This window comes from Papio anubis, chromosome 17 (assembly GCF_008728515.1).
Source record: "Papio anubis isolate 15944 chromosome 17, Panubis1.0, whole genome shotgun sequence".
Taxonomy (NCBI): domain Eukaryota; kingdom Metazoa; phylum Chordata; class Mammalia; order Primates; family Cercopithecidae; genus Papio; species Papio anubis.
This window is the reverse complement of record NC_044992.1, coordinates 12,301,340-12,327,630: the sequence shown is the minus strand read 5'-3', so window position 1 is coordinate 12,327,630 and position 26,291 is coordinate 12,301,340. Positions and strand designations below refer to the sequence as shown.

The window sequence follows — 26,291 nt, the reverse complement described above, 5'->3', positions numbered from 1 at the left end:
TGGTCACTTTGTGATAGTGACCACGTCTCACAAGACCTGATAGTTTTATAAAGGGGAATTCCCGTGCACACACTCCTTTGCCTGCCACCATGTAAGACATGCCTTTGCTTCTCCTTTGCCTTCTGCCATGATTGTGAGGCCTCCCCAGCCATGTGGAACTGTGAGTCAATTAAACCTCTTTCCTTTATAAATTACCCAGTCTGGGGTGTGTGTTTATTAACAGTGTGAGAACAGACTAATACATCCTCTACATCTGGTTCTCCCCTCTAGATGCTGAGTGATCACCCTAAAACCCAAGCCTGACCTTGCTATTATTAAAATAATATTATTATTAAAATAATATTATTAAAATAATATTATTAAAATAATATTATTAAAATAATATTATTAAAATATAAAAATAATATTATTATTAAAATAATAACAATGGCAATTCACAGTCACTGAGGACTTACTCTGTCCCAGGAACTATTCCTCAGCCCTCCTGTCTGCTCAGCATTGCTCCGATTCAATGCTTCAATTCCACTTTATGTGTATTAATGCATATAAGTGTCAATAAAATTAATTAGAAGGCCATTATGCTGAGATGACATGGTTCCTGTGCCTTGGGTTCCTATGTAAGCAAACTGAAACTCAACCCAATATAAGTTGCAAAATGAAACTTAAGCTTCGGCCCGGCGCGGTGGCTCAAGTCTGTAATCCCAGCACTTTGGGAGGCCGAGACGGGCGGATCACGAGGTCAGGAGATCAAGACCATCCCGGCTAACAGGGTGAAACCCCGTCTCTACTAAAAAATACAAAAAGCTAGCCGGGCGAGGTGGCGGGCGCCTGTAGTCCCAGCTACTCAGGAGGCTGAGGCAGGAGAATGGCGGGAACCCGGGAGGCGGAGCTTGCAGTGAGCTGAGATCCGGCCACTGCACTCCAGCCTGGGCGACAGAACGAGACTTCGTCTCAAAAAAAAAAAAAAAAAGAAAAAAGAAACTTAAGCTTCATCAATCTGAAACTACCAACTAACCTCTAACTAGAGACTTTACCAAGCAAGAAACAGAAACTTACCTCTAACCAGACTTTCCACTTCCATCAATCAAATATTTTTTGTTTTGCTTCCATGACCCCTTATAAAAGTTTCCCTCTTACCCCCCATCAACAGAGCCCTGAACCGCCAGTGGTCTGGTGCTGCCCAATTCATGAATCCCTAAATGCTCAAATAAAGTCATGAAAATTTAAAGGTGCCTAAGTTTATCTTTGAACATAAGATAGATTTATTATTATCTGCATATTGCAGATAAGAAAATTGAGGCTGACAAAACCTAAATGGCTTGTCCATGGTTTTACAACTAGTAAGTGATAGAGCCAAAATATGCACCTATGGGAATCTGACATCAGAATCCACACTCATAACCAAAAACTGTGCAGAGAGGTCAAGTGGCCACTCAGTAATTTACCATTGGTTCTCAGATGGAATCCAAATCTGCACAACCATGTCTTATAAGTAGGGTGACCATACAATTCACCCAGGTTTTCATCTGCTATCCCCGGCATTATTAGTTACATAATCACCCTCAGAAATGGTCCCAGTTTGTATAATACATTAGATGGTCATCCTATTTGCAAGCCTCACCCCAACTCCCAATGATATTCCAAACATGAAGAATTTATTTTACTTTCTTAAAAGAGACATACTCTATATCCCTTGGCAATCATACCCGCCATTCCCACTTTCCTTAGCCTACTAACATGCTTCCCCCTTCAGGTCTCACTTCTAGGACTTTCTTCCAAGCCCCACGACAGCCAAACACAATTATATTCTCATCATGCCATGAACACCTCATTTACCATCAAAGATACCACCTCTATTTTAAAGGCTTATTTAATTGCTTTCTAACCACCCTCATACTTCTAGCAGAGGACTTAGAACACAGCAGATGTAGTGTACACCAGATTTCCCATCAGGAATACGGGACTTATTCCCCACTGCTAGGTAGAAATGCTGTCAGATGGCCACCCTTGGTCATCTGCCCTTTGCCACTGTCTCTGCTGAAGGTCACGCCACCTTTCAAAGGAAGGCCACGTGCAATGACTAATCAATAAAGAGGTTAAAAGGCTCAGTTTCCTTCTTCCCAACTCAGGATAGCTCTGAACTCACCCCTAACATGGAACCAGCTGAAGCCTTTGTGAAGACTGCATCACAGCTCAACTCCCTCTTCCTAGTCCTGCTTCTTTTCACTCCCTTCCACAGATACTGATGCTAAGAGCAACCCCTAGTAAACATGCTGCATGCTATTCTCAGTATCCGCTTTGCAGAGACCCAAGCTGTGACAGTTAAGTGGTCAATAAATATCTGTTTAATGAAGGACATCTGTACTCAATAAGCTGCCATGTCTTATATACCTCTCTTAGCATATATGACTATGCAATTCATAGGTATGGCTTGAGAATGCTTTGGAGATAAAGACAATGCACTAGGAACTACTAATAATTCTCACACCAAAGTCAGATTCCTGTTAGTACAGAAAAATCTTGGAGATTATGAAGGCATGACTATAAGCCAACAGACACATATTTAGCATGGAAAAACCTCAATTTGGGGGCCATAAAAATATCCATCTGTGACACTTTTTAGAAGAGCACATACAGTGTCTTCTTCACGCTCTTGATAAAGACCTGCTTATGCTATTTGCAAAGCACTGTGGGCACCAGTCAGGACACAGAGATGAGGAAACCCCAATCCCGGCAAAGACATACAGCTTCTAGTTGAGTAAGGAAAACAGAACTGACAGCAACTAAAAATCAAGGCAGGAAAAAAATAAGTGGTATAAGAAAATGAGCGGAGTGCTGTGGAAGCACCAAGAAAGAAACAACGCTTCCCCCTTCAGGTCTCCGTTCTAGGACCCTCTTCCAACCCCCTACTACAGCCAAACTCAATTATATTCTCATCATGCCATGAACACCTCATCTACCATCAAAGATACCACCTCTATTTTAGTGGCGTATTTAATTGCTTTCTAACCACCCTCATACTTCTAGCAGAGAACTTAGAACATAGCAGATATAGTGGACACCAGATTCCCACTCAAGAATGAAGGAAGAGGCTAGGAAGGGGGGGATGTCTGAATTGCACTCTGAGAATGAATTTGACAAGCAGTTCTTGAGTCTCTTCTACGTCCACATTCCAGACACTGTGCCGGGGATTTATAGATTAGTACCAGAGACAGATGTGTGCAGAAGTATAACTAGAATACAATATACCAAGTTTTATACCTCAGTGTGATCCAGCGCTCTCGAATCTGAAAGAACAGGTTTGACAAATGGAAAGGAGAGGCAACGGCTTGATCAAAGGTCAAAGTGTTGAATGCTAAGGGGGAATACTTGAACTTCATTGAAGCACAATCTCCATGACAAATCCTACAAACTCTAGTTTGAAGAATGGGTATCCCATGAGAAACAGTATTCACGCTCAAAATGCTGGCTTAAACCAAGTCACAGTGGATAGTGTTGGCTGTTTAGCTAAATGCTTTCTTCCTCCTTTCTTCCCATGAAAACTCTGATTTGTCCAGGTATCCATCCCTTCGCCACGAAGGTCTCCCCACTTAGGTAAGGCTATCCCCACGTCCAACTTCAGATGGGGTCTTGATGGATCTTAGCCAGTCATTATAATAGTACTTTCTGGCTTCAAAGACAGAAGCATGGGCGCCATCAGACCTCTGCAACCCCTCCCTCCAGCATGTGTTAATGGTCAACAGTAAATGTGTGAAATAAATTGGCCTAGACTAGAGGGAAGCACGCTTATTCCACGATCAGGACCACTTGGGCTGCTTCTTTGTCTCCTCTTTGGTTTGTGAACATGGAAGCAAATAACCTAATTGCAGCAAACACCTGTATTTTGACAGTGAAACAGGCCAAGACACAGACGAAGGCTAAGCAAAGAAAAATAGAGAGAAAGATAGCATCTGACCTACTGACAAGGCACCCGGACTCTTCCTACCTTTGGATGCCCTATCATCCCAGAATAAAAGTTCCCTCATTGTTTAAGCGACTCTAAATTATGACATCTGTTGTTATCACCGAAAGCAATCCAAGAGATACAAATGATCACGAGTTTTCTTAACTGCAGAACTTCTTAGAACCTCAAATACAAATATAGCTTGTAAATTTCTAAGATAAATTTATAGTATGCAGTATTTCCAACAGTGCTAGGATTTTTTTTCCCCACAGAATGAAACCTGAAAAAGAAGGAAAATTACATTCTTCAGTTCATGTATTCAAAAATATGGTCTGGGCTGTGTTGCGGGAAGTCAGAGGAAGAGGAGATTCAGGGCAAGAGCACAAGGAAAGGAGGCCCTGTAAAAGTTAAGGCTAGAGAAGCAGACTATAATTAAGATACAGAAATTTAAAAAGCAAGAGGCCTAGATGGGAGGATCATTTGAGCCCAGGAAGTTGAGGATACAGTGACCTACGACCCACGCCACTGCACTCCAGCCTGGGCAACAGAGTGAGACACTGTCTCTAAAATAAAATTTAAATAAATTAAAAAGGAGAAATAGATAAAATATAATTTAGGTAGGAAATAAAAATGGACTTCTTTGGGGGCCAGGCACGGTGGCTCACGCCTGTAATTCTGGCACTCAGGGAGGCAGAGGCAGGTAGATCGCTTGACGTCAAGAGTTCAAGACCAGCCTGGCCAACATAGTGAAACCCCATCTCTGCTAAAAATACAAAACTTGGCCGGGCGTGGTGGCTCACGCTTGTAATCCCAGCACTTTGGGAGGCCAAGGCAGGCAGATCACCTAAGGTCAGGAGTTCGAGACCAGCCTGGTCAATACAATGAAACCCCATCTCTACTAAAAATACAAAACTTAGCTGGGCATGGTGGCAGTCGCCTGTAATCCCAGCTACTCAGGTGGCTGAGGCAGAAGAAATACTTGAACCCGGGAGGCAGAGGTTGCAGTGAGCCGAGATCGCGCCACTGCATTTTAGCCCGGGTGACAGAGCTAGACGCCGCCTCAAAAAAAAAAAAAAAAAATTAGCCAGGCATGGTGGCACATGCCAGTAGTCCCAGTTATTCGGGAGGCCGAGGCACAAGAATCACTTGAACCTAGGAGGCGGAGGTTGCAGTGGAGGGAGCTCACGTCACTGCACTCCAGCCTGGGCGACACAGGGAAACTTCGTATCAAAAAAAAAAAAGAAAAAAGAATGGACTACTTTCAATGCCAGGAAACACACTAAATCAGTAAGTAGAACCCTGGCAAATTGATCAAGGTGGAATCTTTGATGTCACTGATTAAAGGGCCTGGTCAACAACTGGGTATGTTAAACAGCACCGTCCCTTTCCTGTCCTCGGGCCAAGAGTCTGATTTTCCTTTTGCACTCTGCCTCTCCTCACTGCTGTCATGGCAGACTGTCAATCAAAAGAATTCCTATTCTCCCACTGCTTCCAAGTGAAGATCGGACTTAAACAACTAGACTGTCATATGTGAATCACCTGAGTGACCCAATGACAGAAAAGAATTTTGAAGCAACCCCTTTGCCAGTGGCCTCTGACGAGGCTGTCCTTCGCCCTGCAGCAGGGACACTCTGTGGTCACTCCCAGGCCGTACTGTCCAGCTCTTCCCTTTGATTTTTTAACTATCCCCACCCTTCCCAAAACTCCTTTTTTGCTAAAATTAGCTCGAGCCTATTTCGGCTGCTGCACCCAGAGAACCCTAACCGATTATGGGGGAACCAGCAAATTTCAGCTATGTGTCATGCAGACCAAGTCTCAAAATGTTATGTCTTTAAAATTAGTAGCAATGACCCAAAAGGCTATTAGCATATCATTTTCCAATGGCAGACTATTTTATCCTAGAAAATGAGATCTGACATGATGTTCCTTCCAGAACATTAAAGATAAGAGGTTTCTCACATTTAAAACCAGGAGCCGAGGCAACTTGAAACATATTTGTACTTAGACATTTCAGGGCCCCAAATTTAAAATTAAATACCATTCTAAGAAATTCTGACTACAGTTGTCTACTTTGAGTCCTGGAAGCTTTTTTTTTTTTTTTTTTTTCCTCTCTTCAATAAAATACACGTTTATTTTAAGAAATTTGGAAGTTAAAGAAAAGCATAAGCAGCAGAAATCAAATCACTCATAATCCTGCCCAGAGATAACATTTTATGCTTAATCTTCTAGTCTTTCCTGATTTCCTTCCAGACTTTTCTATGCATTTTTTAAAATACTGTACAATCTTAACCCTGTACGCACTCGTATATCCTGTTTCCTTATCGTAAACATCTCTCTCAGCCCTTAGACGTTTTCTGAATGTCATAAAAACACTAATAGTTACAATTGTGTAAATGTACCAGAATTTACTTAATCATTCCATTAATGTTAGGTATTTAATTTTTTATGCTTCTTTCCCTACTGCAGAGTCATTAAAGTACAGTGATGAAAAATATCAATGTCAGAGCCAGCATTTCTGGAAGCAAATCTCAAACCACTTCCCTCACCAACGAGGCAACCAACAGCAACAAGGCACTCATCTGCTCTGAGACTTGTATAGAAAATGGGGGAGACACCAGAACCTATTTTTTTTTTTTTTTTTTTTTTTTTTTTTTTGAGACGGAGTCTCGCTCTGTCGTCCAGGCTGGAGTGCAGTGGCCGGATCTCAGCTCACTGCAAGATCCGCCTCCCGGGTTTACGCCATTCTCCTGCCTCAGCCTCCCTAGTAGCTGGGACTACAGGCGCCCGCCACCTTGCCCAGTAGTTTTTTGTATTTTTTAGTAGAGACGGGGTTTCACCGTGTTAGCCAGGATGGTCTCGATCTCCTGACCTCGTGATCCGCCCGTCTCAGCCTCCCAAAGTGCTGGGATTACAGGCTTGGGGCACTGCGCCCGGCCAAGAACCTACTCTTAAGAGGGATTCTTAAGAGTACCTACTCTTAGGGGAACCTACTCTTAAGAGGGAGGATAAAACAGGAAGGCCTGTGCCATACTGCACAAGTGTCCGTCAGAGGACACCCTTAAACGGCATCTATGAACACCAAGCCAGTGTGCACACACATCTGCAAAGGCAACAGTGTGCACGAGATTCCTAGTGCTAAAAGCTCTGTCCACTTTTCACATTCCTTTCTTAGATTGTATGTTTTCAGGTCCTTGTTTGGTTAACGTGTTACACAGGAGTCTGTAGGGGCTTTTGCAGATAAACTGCTGTCTCTCAGCACAGAGCTGCAAAGAACTTTCTCTTACCTTTTCTGCTGAAATTGCAATAAAAAACAAAGTGAAAGAATCTTCTATTGGCAGAAATTTCACTTGATGCTCCTGGTGGTTAAGGGTATATACAAGACACTCAATTATCTTAAATGAATGTGACACTTTTACTTTTATTCAAGTCATGAGCAGTTAATTAGCATTTCTAAAACCACCTAAACTGAAGTAACTTTGAGGGACTCTGAGGCAGCAGAAATAACAAGATTAGGGAGAGAGGAGCAGGACAGGCATTTGCCTACGACTGACCTACTTAGGCCCTGGTTCAAATCTGGCTCTGCCGCTTTTAGCCTCTATTTCCCCATCTGTGAAATGGAGCTGTAAATAGTCCCATTCACAGAGATGTTGCAATGAGTGAATTAAAATAACACTTATAAACTGCATAACCTAGTTCCTGAAAACAGATGACACAGATGTGGCTTCTGTGGCTCTATTTCTTTTGGCCGGTATCAGGATTGCCTTCTACTTTGAGAGTAGAAGTGGCAGGTGTCACTTTCAGAAGAAATATTCACAGCCAGGATATAACTTATCACATCCTCATTTACTGCCTCTGCCATCACTGCCCCATGTGTGGAACTGAGCCCACAGCAGCCTGGGTCTCAGAAGAGCTGCCTCTAACCCTCCACTGGCCAGTGCTGTAAGCAGCTGAGATTTGGGGGCTTTTGTTACAGCAGCTTAAGCTAGACTTAAATTGAGTGATACAATAACTATTAGTCACAGTGGAGATTCAATGAGTGAAACCATTACAATTACTGATACCTCAAGGTACTGCCTTCAGGCATGCTCTTGGCTACATACAGAAAAACTGGGTTTGATTTGGGAAAAGACGACAAATGGGTATCAATTTCAAGTTGTAATTTTCAGGTAATGAGGAATACAAATGTAACAAAATAAATGCTTCATGTCAAAGACACTTTCAGCACAGCAAGGAATACTGGTAGTAACTGTCATTTATTGAGTGTCATTTATTGACTGTCATTTATTGTCATTTATTGACTGTCATTTATTTATTACAACCAGGGGTTATTCTAAGGATGTTATATTTATTATCTTACTTAACCTTGACAAGAACCCCATAAAGTAGGTGCCATTCCAGTACGGTAGGATAATTTCTGTTCTCTTCATTATTCCTCTCCCTGTTGTAGAAAGGGTTCAAAATAAAAAAGTAATTTTCTCGGGCTGGGCGCAGTGGCTTACACCTGTAATCCCAGTAATCCCAGCACTTTGGGAGGCTGAGGTGGGTGGATCTCCTGAGGTCAGGAGTTCAAGACCAGCCTGGCCAACATGGTGAAACCCTGTCTCTACTAAAAATACAAAAATTAGCCTGGTATGGTGGCAGGGGCCTATAATCTCAGCTACTTGGGAGGCTGAGGCAGGAGAATCGCTTGAACCCGGGAGGCGGAGTTTGCAGTGAGCATACCTGAACATCGGAGGGTAGGACAGGGCAGAGAGGACTGCAGATTCAAAAGACAGTTATGCACAGTGGAAGTAGAGAGAAAGAAGACTGCTGGAGATTCAACAGCGGTGAAGGCTTCCTGTCTCCAGTCATATCCTGGGTACTAGCGAGGGCCCATGAAAAGTGAACATAAGTGACGTTTGTGAATTCCAGGCCCAGGCATCTAAGAGCCAGTATATCACTTCTATATTCTCTTTTACCTTTAGCACTTACCGAAAACCACATACTGAGATTTTGAGGTGGAGGGGAAGATGGATAGACTAGATTCCAGAATCACACACAGAGGAGGAGAGCTGTCCATGGGAGTCCTCCTGACTTACATCACATTCACATGAGCTTAAAGGAAGCTTTTGCTATGTTAAGTCCCTGAAATTCCAGAGCTCATGTGTTATCATAGCAGAGCCTAATCTATCCTAATACCACATGGAAGACTGAAGACCAGGAAAAGAACAAAGTAAACGCAGGGAAATCAGGAGGAAAGAATCTGAAAAAAGCAGAATTTACTAGAAAACATATATGCCGATCAAAAGCTAATGGAGAAAGAAATCTAAATAAGAATAGCCTAAACCGAAGAGCTGACCTGGGTAGGGAGAGAACTTCCTCAGGGGCAAAACTTGTCCAAGGGAAAAAGAGAATTGTAAATTAGGAACGACAATGGAAATACGACGATATACTCAAAAAGATTCTATTAAATTTTAAAATCATAACATAATGAATGCTTTTCTATCAAATATGTTATTCAAACTGACTCAAGAAAAGACAGACAACATGAACAGTCCAATAACCATTCCAGAAATCTGGAAAACTGTCAAAGAATGACATCTAGAAAACACCCTTGGAAAGTTGTTTTTATCTTCAAAGAATGAGTACTTCTCCATCTTACCATTCTATAGGAACAAAAAGAACAATGAACAACTCATTTTACACAATTAACAAAACATGACACATATGGGGGAAAAAAATCAAATGCTTTCATTTATGAATGCTGAATGCCAACATCCTAAATAATAAATTAAATCAAGCAGTACAGAAAAACATGAACGCACCACAGTCAAGATTAATTGCAGGAAGGCAAGGAGAGCTCAATATCAGAAAATCTACTAAGGTTCAAGCACCCAAAGCACAAGCTCCTCATGGGTACCGACTCTATCATTGATGTATCAATGATGCCTGGAACATAAGAGTGCCCAGTAAATACATATGGAATAAATTATTGAGTGATATTAAAATCCAAGAAAAAAACACATTGTGATTATCTGCAAAGGCCATGATAAATCAAATTTAAGTTTGATGTCAAAAAAAAACTCAAAGTAAAATAATAAAATTATGCAATATGTAACATAATTAAAAAACAAAACATCTCAAACCAATCATCATGTATTTTAATTGAGGTTAATAAGACATGAATGCCCACATATTGCCACAATATTTTAACACTGTTCTGTAAGTCCTAGGCAACGCAATTAGATGAGAAAATAAGTATAAACACTAGAGAGTAAAATATAAAATTATTATTTGCAGAAGATACAATTGTCTACCTAGAAAATCCCACAGACTTAATTTTTTTAAAAAAAGTATTTAAAAGTAATGAGATAATTCATGAAGGCAGTTGTTAAGATAATTACATAAAAATCAACAACATTGCTATATCGCAGCAATAAAGAGTAAGAAAAAATATATAATTTAAGAAAAGATTCAAATCACTGCAGCTACAGTAACAACACTGACAAATTACCTATAAGTAAAAGCAAAATTGTATAGGAGCGAAACGGACAAAAACTACTTTATAGGATTATAAATAGATTGGAATACACATGCCCTATTCCCAGATGAGAAGAATTCTCATTATACTCAATATTGTAAAAATGTCCATTTTTCTCCATCTTAATATATACTTTTAAAAAGTAATACTGAGAGACAATAAACAAATGAGCACAGTCAAGAAAACTGATCAACTTTCTTTCATAACGGAGCAATTTGGAGGTTAACTGTGGTTAAGACACAGCAAGATCCTTAGGCAAAGGCTGTTGAGCTCTGAAGACCCAGGGGCGGCCCGGGTTGAAGCTGAGCGAGGAGTTTCAGCCTGACTGCACTCCCACCCAATGGATGGGGTCTCATGATAAGGATTAACCCACCACTGCTTATCTGGGTAGCTGAGTCTGTCTCAAATTCCTACCAGAACCAACAGACAAGAAAACAAACTAGAAATCCTAGAAAAAGATAAAAGTAGATGAAATGTTTTAGTACATAATGATGATGATATTTCAATATGGTGGGTATGAATTACACTATTCAATAGCGGGATAATCAATTTTAAAAAGCCTAAGTATTATACCTAAGCCATGTCATACATCAAAATCAATGACTGACATGTTAGAGATCTGAAGGTAAAATGAAATTATTATAAATAGTAATAAAAATGTACGCATATTTATATAATCTGCGTCTTGGCAAAGTATCCCCAAACATAACATTGAAGAACAGACCACAAATAGATAGACTTAAGATCACAAAATGTTAAATTTATATATGGCCAAAAAAAGAAAGACATACAACAAAAATTTTTAAAACCAGTAGGGAGATGTGTGTGACAAAGCATATATATGCTTAATATATTAAAAATTACCTTAACATCTATAAGAAAACAATTGTGAACATGACTTTAGAAAAATGGGGCAAAGACAAATGCAGGCAATTTAGAAAAGGCAACTAATGTCAAGAGAACTTTAAAAATGTTCAGCCTCAAGGCCAGGCGCGCTGGCTCACGCCTGTAATCCCAGCACTTTGGGAGGTTGAGGCGGGCAGATCACGAGGTCAGGAGATCGAGACCATCCTGGCTAACGTGGGGAAACCCTGTCTCCACTAAAAATAAAAAATAATAATAATAAAAAAAATTAGCCAGGTGTGGTGGCAGGCACCTGTAGTCCCAGCTACTCGGGAGGCTGAGGCAGGACCGGGAGGCAGAGCTTGCAGTGAGCCAAGATCATGCCACTGCACTCCAGCCTGGGTGACAGAGTGAGACTTCGTCTCAAAAAAAAAAAAAAAAATTCAGCCTCACTAGAAAATAAAAGAGGTGGAGCCAGGTAGGGTGTTGCACACCTGTAATCCCAGCACTTGGGGAGGCTGAGGATGGAGGATCGCTTGAGCAGAGGAGTTCAAGGCTGCAGTGAAAGTAGTGTGTGTGTGTGTGTGTGTGTGTGTGTATAATATACACATTCACAGTCTTAAAAATTCACATATTCTTTGACCCAGCAATTACATTTCTAAGACTTCATCCTAAGAAGCTAAATTCATGAGAAATATTTGCTAAGTGAATGGCAAAAGAAAATGAGTTAACTACAGTGGAATATTATATAGCCTTGAAAAATTACGCTGGGGATTAACAGTTATTGACATGGGATCATATCCAAGATGTCATATGAAGGAAAAAAAACAGGTTACAAAACAGTGTACAGAGTATGGTCTCTACACTTTTTAAATAATATATATATATACTGCTCAAAAACTGAAAGACTATATCCAAAATATTAACTATGGTCTCTGGGTAATGAGATTATAGGTGATTTTTTTTTTTCCTTTTAGCCCATCCATAAGTTTACGATTTTTCTACCATAAACAAATATTACTTATATAACCAAAATGAAGGTTAAAAAAAGTAAATTGAATTCTGTGGGAAAATAAACATTTATTCTAAAAATAAGCTCTAAAGTTGGAAAATGAAAGCAAAACATCTGCTTCCTGGACAGAAAAAGGAATTTGAAATTGCTAGACAGCCACAAGCTTCCCAAAGGCGGTGGAGTTCCAGGTGCCGGCTCAATAGGGTGCCCCACGCCCCAAGGAAGAGGCCTGACTCTCTGACTCTCCCCCACAACCTCCTGCCTGATCTACAACTACATCCACACAGAGCTGAAGCATAATTGTATTATTTGCTGTCTTTATCAAATAGCATCTGAAATAATCTGCTCTTGATTACTAATAAAAGGGATACTTACTAATCCCCTCTAAAAGGAATCACTATAAATTACCAGCATATTCGTATGGCTACTGATTCGCTTTCTCTAGAGGAAAAAAAAAAATGGTCCTTATTGCCCATCATTAAAAAAAAATCACTGATAAGTTTCTTTGATGGAGACAAAATGGAAAGGAATATGATTAATTGCTATTTAAGAGCATGGCTTCCTCACAATGACTTGCAGGTCTGGGATAACGGAATTCTGCAGGAAATCTAGGCAGCTTCAGGCTGACTGCTGAGAGCAGCTCAGCAGAAGGTGAGACCCAGCAGACCCACACAGTAAGGATCTTAGAGGATAAGAGCAAAGAATATTCTCTCCAGATTTGCTAGCCCAGTAATCAGTGGGTTAGTACACTCTGTTATCTTTCACATATATACAGCACAACAGGCAGTAAGGCCTGGGCTTCCATAAAACTCTAATGAAAAACTTTGCTCTGAGACCCAATGTGCGCAGCAGCGCTCCTTGGGGGACAGGTTGGGGTCTGCCCAGCCCTGCTGGGCTAACAGGAAGCCCATGGCAGGACCTGTGTTGGTCTGGCAGGTCTAACCCACTGTAAGGGAAATAGAAGGGAAGGAACAAAGCAGTCCAAAGCCAAATTTGGAATTGGTTCTGATTTTCCTCTAATGTCCTATTCATTGGGTCATGGCTCCCAGAAGGGCTACTACAAGGCAGGGCAGTGTCTCAGAGAAACCTTCAAGGAAAAGATCCTCACTGACTTTGGCAGCTTTGGCTCAAACAAAAATGTCTGCAGCACCAGTGCTCCTGGAGGCTGCTGCGGCCTCAGCATCCAGCTCCCAGGCTCCCCAGCACTGGCTAATGCCTGGGCCTCTGCAGCTGAATTCCAAGAGCTGCACAGCAGCAACGATACTTGCAAAGCTGTGCATCGGAAACCAAGCCTGCTTTGCAATGTACGCGAAGCAGTCAAGGAATAGAAAACAGGGCTCCAGGGACAAAACTTTGTCTTCACTCCCCAACTCATAGCCTCTAAATCCACACACTTCAACCCGACCCAACCAGCCTTCTCCTTCCCGCACACGCACCGCTCCTCACCTACTCCCAGACACTTTGAACATCATCCATTTTAAACAAGAGCATAAACCTCACTTGGGCCATCACTGGGCAGTAGCTGTTGAAATCGTTTCTAAGAATCCTTTTCTACTTAGGAGGCCAACATTATTTTTGGAAGACTGAATGGGTGTTCAGTGACAACGAACCACCTCAACCATTTGGTGGGCACTTCAGTGGACCAGGCTCCCTCCAACCTCGTGACAGCCCTCTGAGGATGTGAACCCCCTGTGCAGACTGGAAAAAAAAAAGTCCTCCCCACCAAATCAAGGTGCCATTACTTCTTCCATTTTCTTTCTCTTAGTACGTCTCTTGGGTGCTAAATTTTAGCTCAGGGCTTTGCTCCACCCAACACCAACCAAATGTCACTTCCAAGAAATATACTCTATGCCTTTTGGTATGCTTCTCACTCCAGCAGCCACTAGACTCTCTCGAAGGTAAAAAGAAAAATGCTGCCATCAATCAGGCCTGAACCAAATTCTCCCTTAAATCTTGCTCTATCCTTCCAATGCCCAGCAGTGCAGCTGTTCCTTTCTCCTCTGACCACCATCACAACGTTCAAGAAACATGGTATCAGGAGCTTTCCCCATCTTTGAACTACTTCAAAAGACTCCCTTATCTATAGCTCATGGATCTTATTGTTCACTTACTCATTCCATTGCCAAAGAATGACAGAGGACCTTCTACACAGGGCAGTATTAGGGCAGTTGTCCCTGCCTCCAAAGAGTTTAAAGTCTAGTGGGGAAAAGTAAATGACAAAATATAAAAATTGTAATACAAGTGAGCCATTATAACCATAGCATGCTTTTAGAATACAGGTTCCTTTTTTGTTTGTTTGTTTTTGTTTTCGAGATGGAGTCTCACTCTGTCACCCAGGATGGAGCATAGTGGCGCAACCTCAGCTCAATGCAACCTCCATCTCCGGGGTTCAAGCGATTCTCCCGCCTCAGCCTCCCCAATAGCTGGGATTACAGGCGCCTGCAACCATGCCCAGCTAATTTTTGTATTTTTAGTAGAGACAGGGTTTTGCCATGTTGGCCAGGCTGGTCTCGAACTCCTGACCTCAGGTGATCCACACTCCTTCGCCTCCCAAAGTGCCGGGATTACAGGTGTGCGCCACGGCACTCGGTCTAGAATGCAGGTTCCAAGCGAACAGGAATTTTGTTTGCCCTGTACCGCAATATTCCCTGAACCAGAGCAGTGTCTGGCACACAGTAGGTATCTAATAAATGTACATATACCATAGTGCATATAATTCAATAGCACTCAGAACATTTGCCCAGATATACTTGTAGCTACTATTTATGAAGCATTTTCTAGTGCTGAGCACTGCTAGGTACTTTTCACAGTATCTCTTTTTTTTTTTTTTTTTTTTTTTGAGACAGAGTCTTGCTCTGTCACCCAGGTTGGAGTGCAGTGGTGAGATCTCTGCTCGCTGCAAGCTCCACCTCCCGGGTTCACCATTCTCCTGCTTTAGCCTACCGAGTAGCTGGGACTACAGGCGCTCGCCACCATGCCCAGCTAATTTTTTGTATTTTTAGTAGAGACGGGGTTTCACCGTGTCATTCAGGATGGTCTCGATCTCCTGACCTCGTGATCCGCCTGCCTCAGCCTCTCAAAGTGCTGGGATTACAGGCGTGAGCCACCACGCCCAGCCACTTCTCACAGTACCTCATGTTATCACTGCAGTTTCCACATTACCACAGTACAATCCTTATTACTCCCATTTTGCAAGTTAGAAAATTAATGTGCAGAGAATTAAGCTTAGGATTCCATAGTCAGCAACAAACTAAACCTGTCCCTGTGGAAAAAGCCTGTCCTCCTAACCATGAGGCACACAGCGGCCAGGGAGTGTCTCCATAAGGACGGACTGAAGTGAAGGGACAGAAAGGGGAAGGTTCAAAGCAGAAGGAACATGTGCAGACTAAGGAAACAGACCAAGGAGGGGCTGAAACTTTTCTCAGTTAAATACAATGGGTTTTATCAAATCTTTTCATAGTTGCTGACGCCCTCAATACGCCTTGGATGTAAGCACTTCAAGAGAAAGTACTAGTAACCCAACAGAGTATGTTTAAGTAGGGTAACTCCTACATTGTTAAAATGACTTGAAGTTTTATATTCAGAACTCCAGAACCTGCAACTTAGGGAAGGCGAGCCGTGAGGAAGGACTTTCAGTCCTCTCAGTCCTCCCTCAGAAAGAGGAAAACTTTAGAAACACACAAGGATAAAAAACAAGTGCTTTATGACTGTACACCTAAAGTCCAAATTCCAATCCTATGTGCTTCTGATTTAAGAAATTAACAAGCAACTGCGGGTTGTTTTACTCCAATACTCACAGGATCACAACCCAAAACATTCTCAATAATAGAAGAAATGCTGCATCTCTCGCCCACCCTCATGGACCCTGGGGTAAGCTGTTTTCATCTAGGCAATAAACATCGATTGAGAGTCAGTAGCCTAAACGGCACTGCACTGTCTACACAGGCATACGACAGCAATCAATATATTCGGCTGGAGGCAGGCAGACAAGGAAATAAAAAATAAAAGCGTTTCAATCAGTGATGAGTGCTGTCCAGAAATGAAAAAACGATGAGCTGGAGGTAAATAGGGGAGGAAGGGCCTCTTGAAGGTCTTGGAACCAAGACTGAAATGATGAGAAAAAGCTACTTGGAAGGAGCACATTCTCAGCCAAGTTAAAAAAAAAAAAAGGGAAAACATTAAAAACAAAACCCTCAAGGTGGATATGAGCTCAGTGTGTTTGGGGCAAGAAAGGCCACATGGCTAGAGCTCCACAAATGTGGAAAGAGTGGAAGAGATGAGAATGGGGAGAAAAAAGAGTTAAGAAAAAAAGCCAACCAAGGGTGGTCCTGCAGGACCCTGGCAAGATGTGAGATGCTAAGCGCAATGAGGTGTCGCTGGAAGCTTTTCAGCAGCAAGGTCACACGAACTGGTTTTTGCTTTAAAGGTTTGCTCTGGATTTCATCAAAAGCCATACAGGCTGGCCCTCACCTGGCCCCAGTGCACAACACAATGGCTACCAACGGAGAAACGCAGAATTCATCCATATGCCAACATCCACCAGAGTCCCAACAAAGAAGAGAAAAGAACCTCTTGGTGACCAGCTGCTTGGACTTCCAAGAACGTGCTCTCAATACCTAAGACCACTTTTTCTGAAATCCAACCTCCCCTCACCATTTTGCATTCCCCCCACGGATGAGGCTGAAAAATAAGATATGATGCCATGGCACAAAAAGGTCCCCCATTTCAAAACAGGTCCTGAAAAAATAGAATTGTGTTTCAGGAAGCCAGGGAGGAGGCATAAACACGTTCTGAACATTCAGATTCTAGCACTGCACGGAAACCCCAAGACCCAGAGAAACCAGCAACCCAAGTCTAGTGTCAGGGGCCTCCTGGTCACTGGGCTGGTCTCAGGTGATGGTCAATACCCGCCTGCAGGGTGATGAAGAAGCCAAGATATTAAAGACGGGTCGGCTTGACTGTCATCTGCTAAACAACGAATACCAGGAAACACTATCTCGGCATCCAACACATCAAAAGGCAGTCCACGTGAGGCTATATCTGTGGCAATACCATGCCAGAAATCTGGGCTAATCTGACTCTGCTATTCATAAATTCCCCCTCATGTTAAAGCACATGTGTTTGGGAAGGAAAAATGAATCCAAGTCAATTTTAGACATTGTTACTTGGAAACCATCTGGAGTCCCTGGAAGCATAAGAAGCCACCGCATCCCCTGCCCTCAAATGCCCACTGTAACTAGGGCAGTATGCTTAGATGGGAGTTCAGATGTCCCCTATTCCCCAGGGCTGTCCCCACCCCCATCCTACCAGGTGCCAGTTCAGGCTCCACTTCCCACCCCGGAAAGGTATTTGGTTTCTCGGTAAACCTAGTGGAGAGCCCTCGATGCGTTGAGCTTGCATTTGAACTGCACCCAAGGCTGGATTCTTTGCTTTCTGATTGCTTTAGAACTGCACACCTGAATTCCTTTGCCACAGCAGCAGCGGAAATCCCTCCCCAGGAGTACGGGTTCCAGGAAAAATCCCCTCTACCTAACGATCCTGTGCTCAATGAATGCCTCGTCTTGGGAGAGACCCACCAGGATTTTTACGTAACCTTAATAGATGTTGGCACCCTGCAGAGCCGCTCCTGGAGTCCAGATGTAGCCCATTTTCACCGTGATGGCAGCAGGCGGGGTCTTGCAGCTTCCCCGGGCCTGACTCTTCTGACTGTGGGGCCTCTGTCCCCCTCCCCTACCTGGCTGCGATTCTCATCTTCCCGAGGACTTGGGCCTCGTTTTTGCAGCCTCCCTCCCTCCACTGAAATCAGTCTTAACACCAAGCAGGCAGCAACGCCATTCCACCAGCACCTTCCTTCCTCTCCCACCCCTCACTCTTTCCCCCAACCAAACGCCTTAAGAAACCCGGCCAGGAAAGTGATCCAGAATCTCGTACAGCCATAGTCCCTGAAAATAAACACGGCGGGAGGGGCAGGCCAACCAGGCCCAGCACTTTCCCTGGACCCGGGAGCAGCCCTGAACTCGGCGCAGGGGAGGGGAGGAAAGAGATCTCCGGAGACCGACTGCGGTTCAGCTGCCTCCAGCACAATCTGAGCAAACACCTGTTTCCAGGAAGATAGGCGGCCAGAGGGAGAAGGGAGTCCCGGGGAAAGGCAGGGAGGACGAAGCGAAGGGGCAGCCGGGGACGCAGGTAAAGGATGCGTCACACTTTGCGCTTGGCAACCGGAGCCCGGAGCAGAAGGCGGCGCGTGTGAAGGGCTCCGGGGTCTAGGAAGTTCAGGGAGGAGGGGTCGCCTCTGCGAGCAGCGCCTGGAGGCAGCTGCTGCAGGGGAAGGGACGGAAAGAAGGAGGACAGGAGGCCGGGCGGGATCCATCACCTGCGCGCCCCGGCGGATGCAGCCTCGCGGGCGCGCACCGGCCCCGGTGCCCGCGGGTGACCTACCTGCCCACCGTCTGGTTGGCCAGCTGGCGCATGCGATTGAACTGCTTCTTCATCGTGGCCCCGCTGCCGCGCTAGCCCAGGAGCTGGGGAAGGACGGAGCAGCCCGGAGCCCGCCGCAGGGTTACATGGCTCCCGCGCGGAGCCTCCCGGGCGGCGGCGGCGGCACTGCGGAGCCTCCGGGAGCCGTCTGGCCCGCGCGCAGCTCCCTCCCGAGGGCACCGCCGCCTACGCCTCCTCCCGCCGCGCCGCCTCCTGCCGCATCCCCCTCACGCGCGCCGCGCAATGCCCGGGGCAGAGCAATGCCCGGGGCCGCCCTCGGCACCGGCCCGCTCCGCCCGGGCTGCCTACCCCCAGTCCCAGTCCGGCGCGGGGACCCGGGAGTCTCCGCAGGCTGGCTGGCCGGCTGGCCGGGCTGTCCCCGTGCGCCTGTGCGGAGAACGCCGTGCATGCCGGGACTTGTAGTTTCGCGCCCCGTGCCCACCTTTCCTCTGTCCAAAGTTTGCAAGGACAGTGGAGTGCGGAGGTGGAAGAAGGCAGCGTCCACAGCAGCTTTGCACTTTAGCGTTCAAGTAAGGGAAACGTTTTCCTGTTTTAAAAATGGCAAAGTGGGACCAAGAATACAACAGCAAATAAAGAAAGTGAGCATCTGTCTCTGATTGTATTTTTAGTGAATGTGAGGCATCTGTGTTCTCAATTCACAGAAGGGAGATTTATGCTAGCAGATACGTGGCTGATAAAACGGTCTAAGGTCACCTGATTAATGATGAGGTTCAGGGTTACGCTTGAAACACAGGGGCTGACAGCAGATTTTGAACTCGGCATAGCTTGCATCCCAGAAGTCTGATTCTTAATTTTTACCAAACCAAACCCAATAGGTAACCAGAAGCCAATATAGATAGTGACATTGTGCTTACTGGCCCAACCTGAGACAGCTTTTTTGTATGGCTTAGACGCCAATCTCGTATCTAGTCCCATTTCCCTTCCACCAGCAGGAAACCAAGGGGCATGAGCTGTAGCACCCCACAAGTGTCCTGCACCACAGCATCCCATGGACGTCAGCTGGTTCCTTGAAAGGGGTTGTGGCTTCTTCGTTCTCTATCCTTAGAAAAAGATAGGTGAGCCGGGCGCAGTGGCTCACGCTTGTAATCCCAGCAGTTTGGGAGACCAAGGCGGGTGGATCATGAGGTCAGGAGTTCGAGACCAGCCTGGCCAACACAGTGAATCCCTGTCTCTGCTAAAAATACAAAAATTAGCTGGGCGTGGTGGTGGGCGCCAGTAATCCCAGCTACTCGGGAGGCTGAGGCAGAGGAATCGCTTGAACCCGGGAGGCAGAGGTTGCAGTGAGCCGAGATTGTGCCACTGCACTCCAACCTGAGCGACAGAGCTAGACTCTGTCTCAAAAAAAAAGAAAAGAAAAAAAAAAAGAAAAAGATAGGTGATTGCAGTTAGGTTTTATCATTATATATCAAGGTTTTATCATTATCTATCAAGTAAGAGCAGTATTGTTGGGTGCTAGGCGCTTTGGATTAAACAGATAGGAGTTCCTGCGTCAGAATTCCACATACCTGTTATATAACCTTAGGAAAATTGCCTAACCTCTCCAAACCTCTGTTTCCTCATCCCTAGATAGAGAAATATGCTTCCTGAACTCCGGTAAGAGAACTATTTGTTAAATTACCAATAATCAAATTACATATAAATTTTCATGTAGTACATTGCCATATTCATTTACTACAAAATGATTATACTTAGCATAATAGAGAAAAATCCTATTCGTACAACAGAATTACTAATCTTATAAAGGAAGGATCTTCTTTGAAACGGGATATTTTGCATATGTTGATTATAGTTGCAAGATGTCCTAAATATGGCTCTAAGTATCTTGCTGGCCAGCTAAACAAAAAATGGTTTGAGGCATGTCTTGGCTGAATGAACATGAAATCTTTAATTAATTGTGAATTTAGCCTCTGCTTATTAGGTCAGACAGCTCTAGCCAGTGAATAAACGAAGGCATTATTTGCTTTTTTTTTTTTTTTTTTTTTAAGACGGAGTCTTGCTCTGTCGCCCAGGCTGGAGTGCAGTGGCCAGATCTCTGTTCACTGCAAGCTCCGCCTCCTGGGTTCACGCCATTCTCCTGCCTCAGCCTCCCGAGTAGCTGGGACTACAGGCGCCCGCCACCTCGCCCGGCTAGTTTTTTGTATTTTTTAGTAGAGACAGGGTTTCACCGTGTTAGCCAGGATGGTCTCGATCTCCTGACCTCGTGATCCGCCCGTCTCGGCCTCCCAAAGTGCTGGGATTACAGGCTTAAGCCACCGCGCCCGGCCATTATTTGCTTTTAAGCAACTATGTTGTACCTATAATGTCTATATGATGTCTATATTAAGTGAAATTGTTTCCATTTTGAGATTTTTAAAAAAGCAAAGTACAACATGCTTTTTATGTGTATAAATAATAGTAAAACATTAAGGTCACTGTATGACTTTTAGCAACACTATCTCTGGTAACTTCTAGAACTGCACTGTTGAATATAGTAGCCCCTCACCACAAGCGGTTGTTGAAATTTAAACTAATTAAAATTCAAAATTTAGTTCCTCACTTTTGCACTGTTGGTGGGAGTGTAAATTAGTTTAACCATGGTGGAAGACAGTGTGGCGATTCCTCAAGGATCTAGAACTAGAAATACCATTTGACCCAGCAATCCCATTACTGGATATATACCCAAAGGATTATAAATCATTCTACTATAAAGCCACATGTACATGTATGTTTATTGCGGCACTGTTCACAATAGCAAAGACTTGGAACCAACCCAAGTGCCTCAGTGATAGACTGGATAAAGAAAATGTGGCACATATACACCATGGAATACTATGCAGCCATAAAAAAGGATGGGTTCATGTCCTTTGCAGGGACATGGACGAAGGTGTAAACCATCATTCTCAGCAAACTAACACAAGAACAGAAAACCAAACACTGCATGCTCTCACTCATAAGTGGGAGTTGAACAAAGAGAACATGTGGACACAGGGAGGGGAACATCATACACCGGGGCCTGTCGGGGGTTGAGCATTAGGAGAAATACCTAATGTAGATGACGCTGATGGATGCAGCAAACCACCATGGCACCTGTATACCTATGTAACAAACCTGCACGTTCTGTACATGTACCCCAGAACTTAAAGTATCATAAAAAAATAAAAATAAATAAAAAAAGAATTTAGTTCCTCAGTCACCCAAGTCACATTCGAAGTGCTTAAGAGCCACATGTGGCTAAACGCTACTGTATTGGACAGCACAGATAAAGAACATTCCTATCCTCTCAGAAAGTTCTACTGGTCAGCACTAATCCTCAAGAACTCTGGTAGACAACTCCGATATCATGCCAGCCCCTGCCTTCAATCCCGAGATTTTTCCGTTCCAAAGGGAAATCCCCTTGGCTGCCTCCCCTGACAGAGTGTGGTCCAATAATATTTTATTAACTGGTGGCTTCTCCACATATTTTCTGTCTTCCTTTGAATGCTCCCTCCACTCAGGAAGCAGCTAGTGCATGTTCTGCTTTCTACCCCAGGGAAGGGATATTAGTGCAGAAACAAGAGCTTCAGAAACACATGTGACAGAATAGAGTTCTTCAGGACAGAGTTTTAAGTTTCCAGAATACAGGCTTTGGAGCTTTAATAGTCTATGTCAGAAATAGTAGATTATAAAGAATATATCATCTTGCTTAGTCTAAATAAAGAACCCACAGGCTGTAAGATGTTGAAAATGGTGATGGGGACTGCAAAGCAGGAGAGAAAGAGAGAAGAAAAGTAGATGATGCTTGTGTAGATACTATTAATGTCCAAAAAATTTCACTGCCAATGCCTATGGGAAGGATGCTATTTTACCTTACTGTTGAGTTAAAGATCGGTCATGTGATTTTCTTTGAGCAATGAATATGCACAGGAGTGACTTTTACACTTCTTCTGAGGGCAGACGTTTTAGGAGTCATTTTGTGATCCTGCCCTCTTCTTCTTAATACTGGCAATGAACCACTTGGGGGCTGCCGTGGAACAACGATGTGGCCCTCCAGCTGGAGTGAAAAAGGTATCTTTGCTGTTTTAAATCAGAGGTTTGGGGATTGTTTGTTGCTGTAACATAATTGAGTCTAAGCTGACTGCTATGGTGGGTTTCTCTGAGAAAGCAGCATGCGTCTTGCTTTTCCCCATGGTCAACAATGAAGTTGGGGGCAGGCAGACTGGAGACAGATATATCATTTTGGGGCATCTGAGCACAGTGGAGAAACTGTACACCGCTCCTGCAGTGAAGGCTAGGCGTGGCCAAGCTCACAGAGATCTTCTGCCTTGTAAGACACAGGACCAGTAAGATATCTACATGAAGTGTCTACAGTACCTGTACCACAGGCCAGTGGTAGCCCCAGAACTCCTACACCCAAGCCATGTGCAGTGATTTGGTGTCTGCATGTGTCGTGTGGGGATATACAAATGTACCTGAAAGAGCTGGATGTGAAAGCTATTGGGATCAAAGACGGTGATCACGAGGAGGAGGCAGCTTTGGCCAAGATGGGGAATGAAGATGGAATTGCCTAAAACTTAATTTGTGCCACCCTTCTAAAAGAATAGATTTAAAATAAAATTTAAATGTATTTGCAAAAGACGAAGGGGAGGTGAGGAAGAACGGTGGGAAGGGGAAAGAAGAGGAGGAAGAGGAGGAAGAAGAAGAGAAAAGAAGAAAGAAATTTCTATGTCTTATATACCTAGCTTTGACCTATGGGAAGATTACACGTCCCTGTTCCTGTTGACCTTCCCTTTGACCTTGTCACTTGCTTTGGCCAACAATATATGGGCTTCTTACTTGCTTCAGCAATGTTGTAGTACCATTTGTCTGAGATATGTTTCCGTGGAAATCTGATACTCCCTTTAGAAGCCTCCGAATTAGAATGGTTTTAACCCCTACTCTGACAGCAAGCATTCACTGGCCAACATGGGGATCACTAGCTCCATGTGGTTACTTAAATATTATTTTAAATTAGGTTAAATAAAACAAAAGTTTCAGTTTTCCATTTCAAGTGCCCAATAACTACCTGTGGCTAGTGGTTGCCGTAGCAGACAATGTAAAATAAACATTTTCATCATCATAGAAAGCTCTATTGGACAAGGCTGGTCTACAGAACAGAATTCAGAATAACCTCATGTTTCACTTAACGACAGGGATATGTTCTGAGAAATACATTATTAGGTGATTTTGTTGTTGCACAAACATCATAGAAAGTACTTACACAGCCAGGTGTGGTGGCTCACGCCTGTAATTCCAGCACTTTGGGACACCAAGGCAGGTGGATCACCTGAGGTCAAGAGTTCGAAACCAGCCTGGCCAATGTGGTGAAAACCCATCTTTACTAGAATTACAAAATTTAGTTAGGTGTGGTGGTGGGTGCCTGTAATTCCAGCTACTCGGGAGGCTGAGGCAGGAGAATCTCTTGAAACCAGGAGGCAGAGTTTGTAGTGAGCTGAGATCGCGCCACTGCACTCCAGCCTAGGTGACAGAGCGAGAGTCCATTTCAAAAAAAAAAGGAAAGAAAATACTTACACAGACCTAGATGGTGTAGCCTACTACACACGTAGGTTATAGGGTATAGCCTAAGCTACAAACCTGTATAGCATGTCACTATACTGAATAGTGTAGACAATTGTAACACGATGGTAAGTGTTTGTGTTATCTGAACACATCTAAACATAGAAAAAGTATGGTAAAAATACAGTGTTTCGAGGTCAGGAGATCGAGACCATCCTGGCTAACACGGTGAAACCCCGTCTCTATTAAGAAATACAAAAAACTAGCCGGGCGAGGTGGCGGGCGCCTGTAGTCCCAGCTACTCGGGAGGCTGAGGCCGGAGAATGGCGTGAACCCGGGAGGCGGAGCTTGCAGTGAGCTGAGATCCGGCCACTGCACTCCAGCCTGGACGACAGAGCGAGACTCCGTCTCAAAAAAAAAAAAAAAAAAAAAAAATACAGTGTTATACCCTTATGGGATCACTGTGGTATATGCAGTTCTTTGTTGACTGAAACATCCTATACATTGGGGTCCACAGAAGAGAGAAAGCAGAACAGGAAGCTCGAGCTCATTATAATTATGGCCAATCATCTTGCTGGACTTCTCCAGGACACTCTTTTCTTATCTACTATATGGGGATTTGTAGTACAAAATCTCTAAGTAGTATGTTTTGGGGAATTAATTGGCCAGTCTATTTGCTCAATAAATTGCTGTTGGAGAAGATACACCTATGCCTTACAGTATCTGATGTGTCAAAACAACATTCAGTGCTACAATACGACTGAAGGATATTACAGATTCCAATCACCTTTTTGCTTGCAGGTATCAAACTTGACTTGCACCATTCAAGTATATCTGTTAGTCCAAACTATTTTTAAAAATAGGGTAATAGATGTTCCCATCTTTGGGCATGGTATTAATAGATGTCATTAACTCCAATTTTCAGCCTTCCCTTAATAGACCTTTGCATGGTCTCATCATAGGCAGAGTGTATTTTCCCACTTAATAACTTAGGACTTGACCAAGAGACTTCTTCGGCTAATGGCCTGTGGGTGGAAGTGATATATCGTACTTCCAAGCTGTGCATTAAGAGGCTTTGTACATTTTCCTCTGGCCTTCTGGCACATTTACCACTGCCATAAGAAAAACCTTTCTCCAGATAGTGGCTTGTCTTCTGTCTTGGTCTCCAGGGGAACACTTGTACAGCAGGCCCAATACAGACCTTAGAATGAATTAAGGGTGTAATTGATCCATTAATTTCAGGACTTGTTATTTCAAAGAGATACATAAAATGAATAGATAGTCAAAAAGAAGAAAAACACACAACTTTAGACACGAGAAAAAGGTTTTAATCACAGATGCAAAAAAAGTATAAGAGAATACTTTTGCAATCTTATGTTTACTTATTTTAAAGTAAGCTCTTTATTTGCTTGGAGAATATGAACTGCTATAGGTGTTTCTTTCTTTCTTTTCTTTTTTTTTGAGATGGAGTCTTGCTCTGTCTCCCAGGCTGGAGTGCAGTGGTGCAATCTCGGCTCACTGCAACCTCCACCTCCTGGGTTCAAACGATTCTCGTGCCTCAGCCTCCCTGAGTAGCTGGAATTACAGGTGCCTACCACCATGCCCAGCTAATTTTTGTATTTTTAGTAAAGATGGAGTTTCACCATGTTGGCCAGGCTGTGTTCGAACTCCTGACCTCAGGTGATCCCCCGCCTCTGCCACCCAAAGTGCTGAGATTACAGGCATGAGCCACTGTGCCTGGCCTGCTACAGGTTTTTCAAAAATGGGTAGGAAGCATGAGGGGACCAGGAACACTGAAAAACTTGGAAAACTTTTCAAGGAACAATACTCCCCAAAGTAGCCAGGCCCATATGGTTTTATGGTGAACACTTTCAAAGCTTCAAACAACAGATAATTCTTCTGCTACTTAACTATTTCAGAGCACAGAAACAAAATGAAAGCATCCAAACTCACTTTATGAAATT

At 43.6% G+C, this 26,291-nt stretch overlaps 1 protein-coding gene across 5 annotated transcripts in view; it reads right to left on the bottom strand.

The window, feature by feature from the left end:
- ARHGAP44 (Rho GTPase activating protein 44) overlaps nt 1-19,148 on the bottom strand; it is a 202,171-nt gene extending 183,023 nt beyond the window's left edge. For all 5 annotated transcript variants that reach the window (XM_009189704.4, XM_003912366.5, XM_009189705.4 and 2 more), the window contains exon 1: nt 18,757-19,148. In XM_009189704.4, coding sequence (XP_009187968.1) covers nt 18,757-18,809 — 53 coding nt within the window. In that variant the 5' untranslated portion in view covers nt 18,810-19,148. The remainder of the gene's footprint in view (nt 1-18,756) is intronic.
- Nucleotides 19,149-26,291: the final 7,143 nt, after the last annotated feature.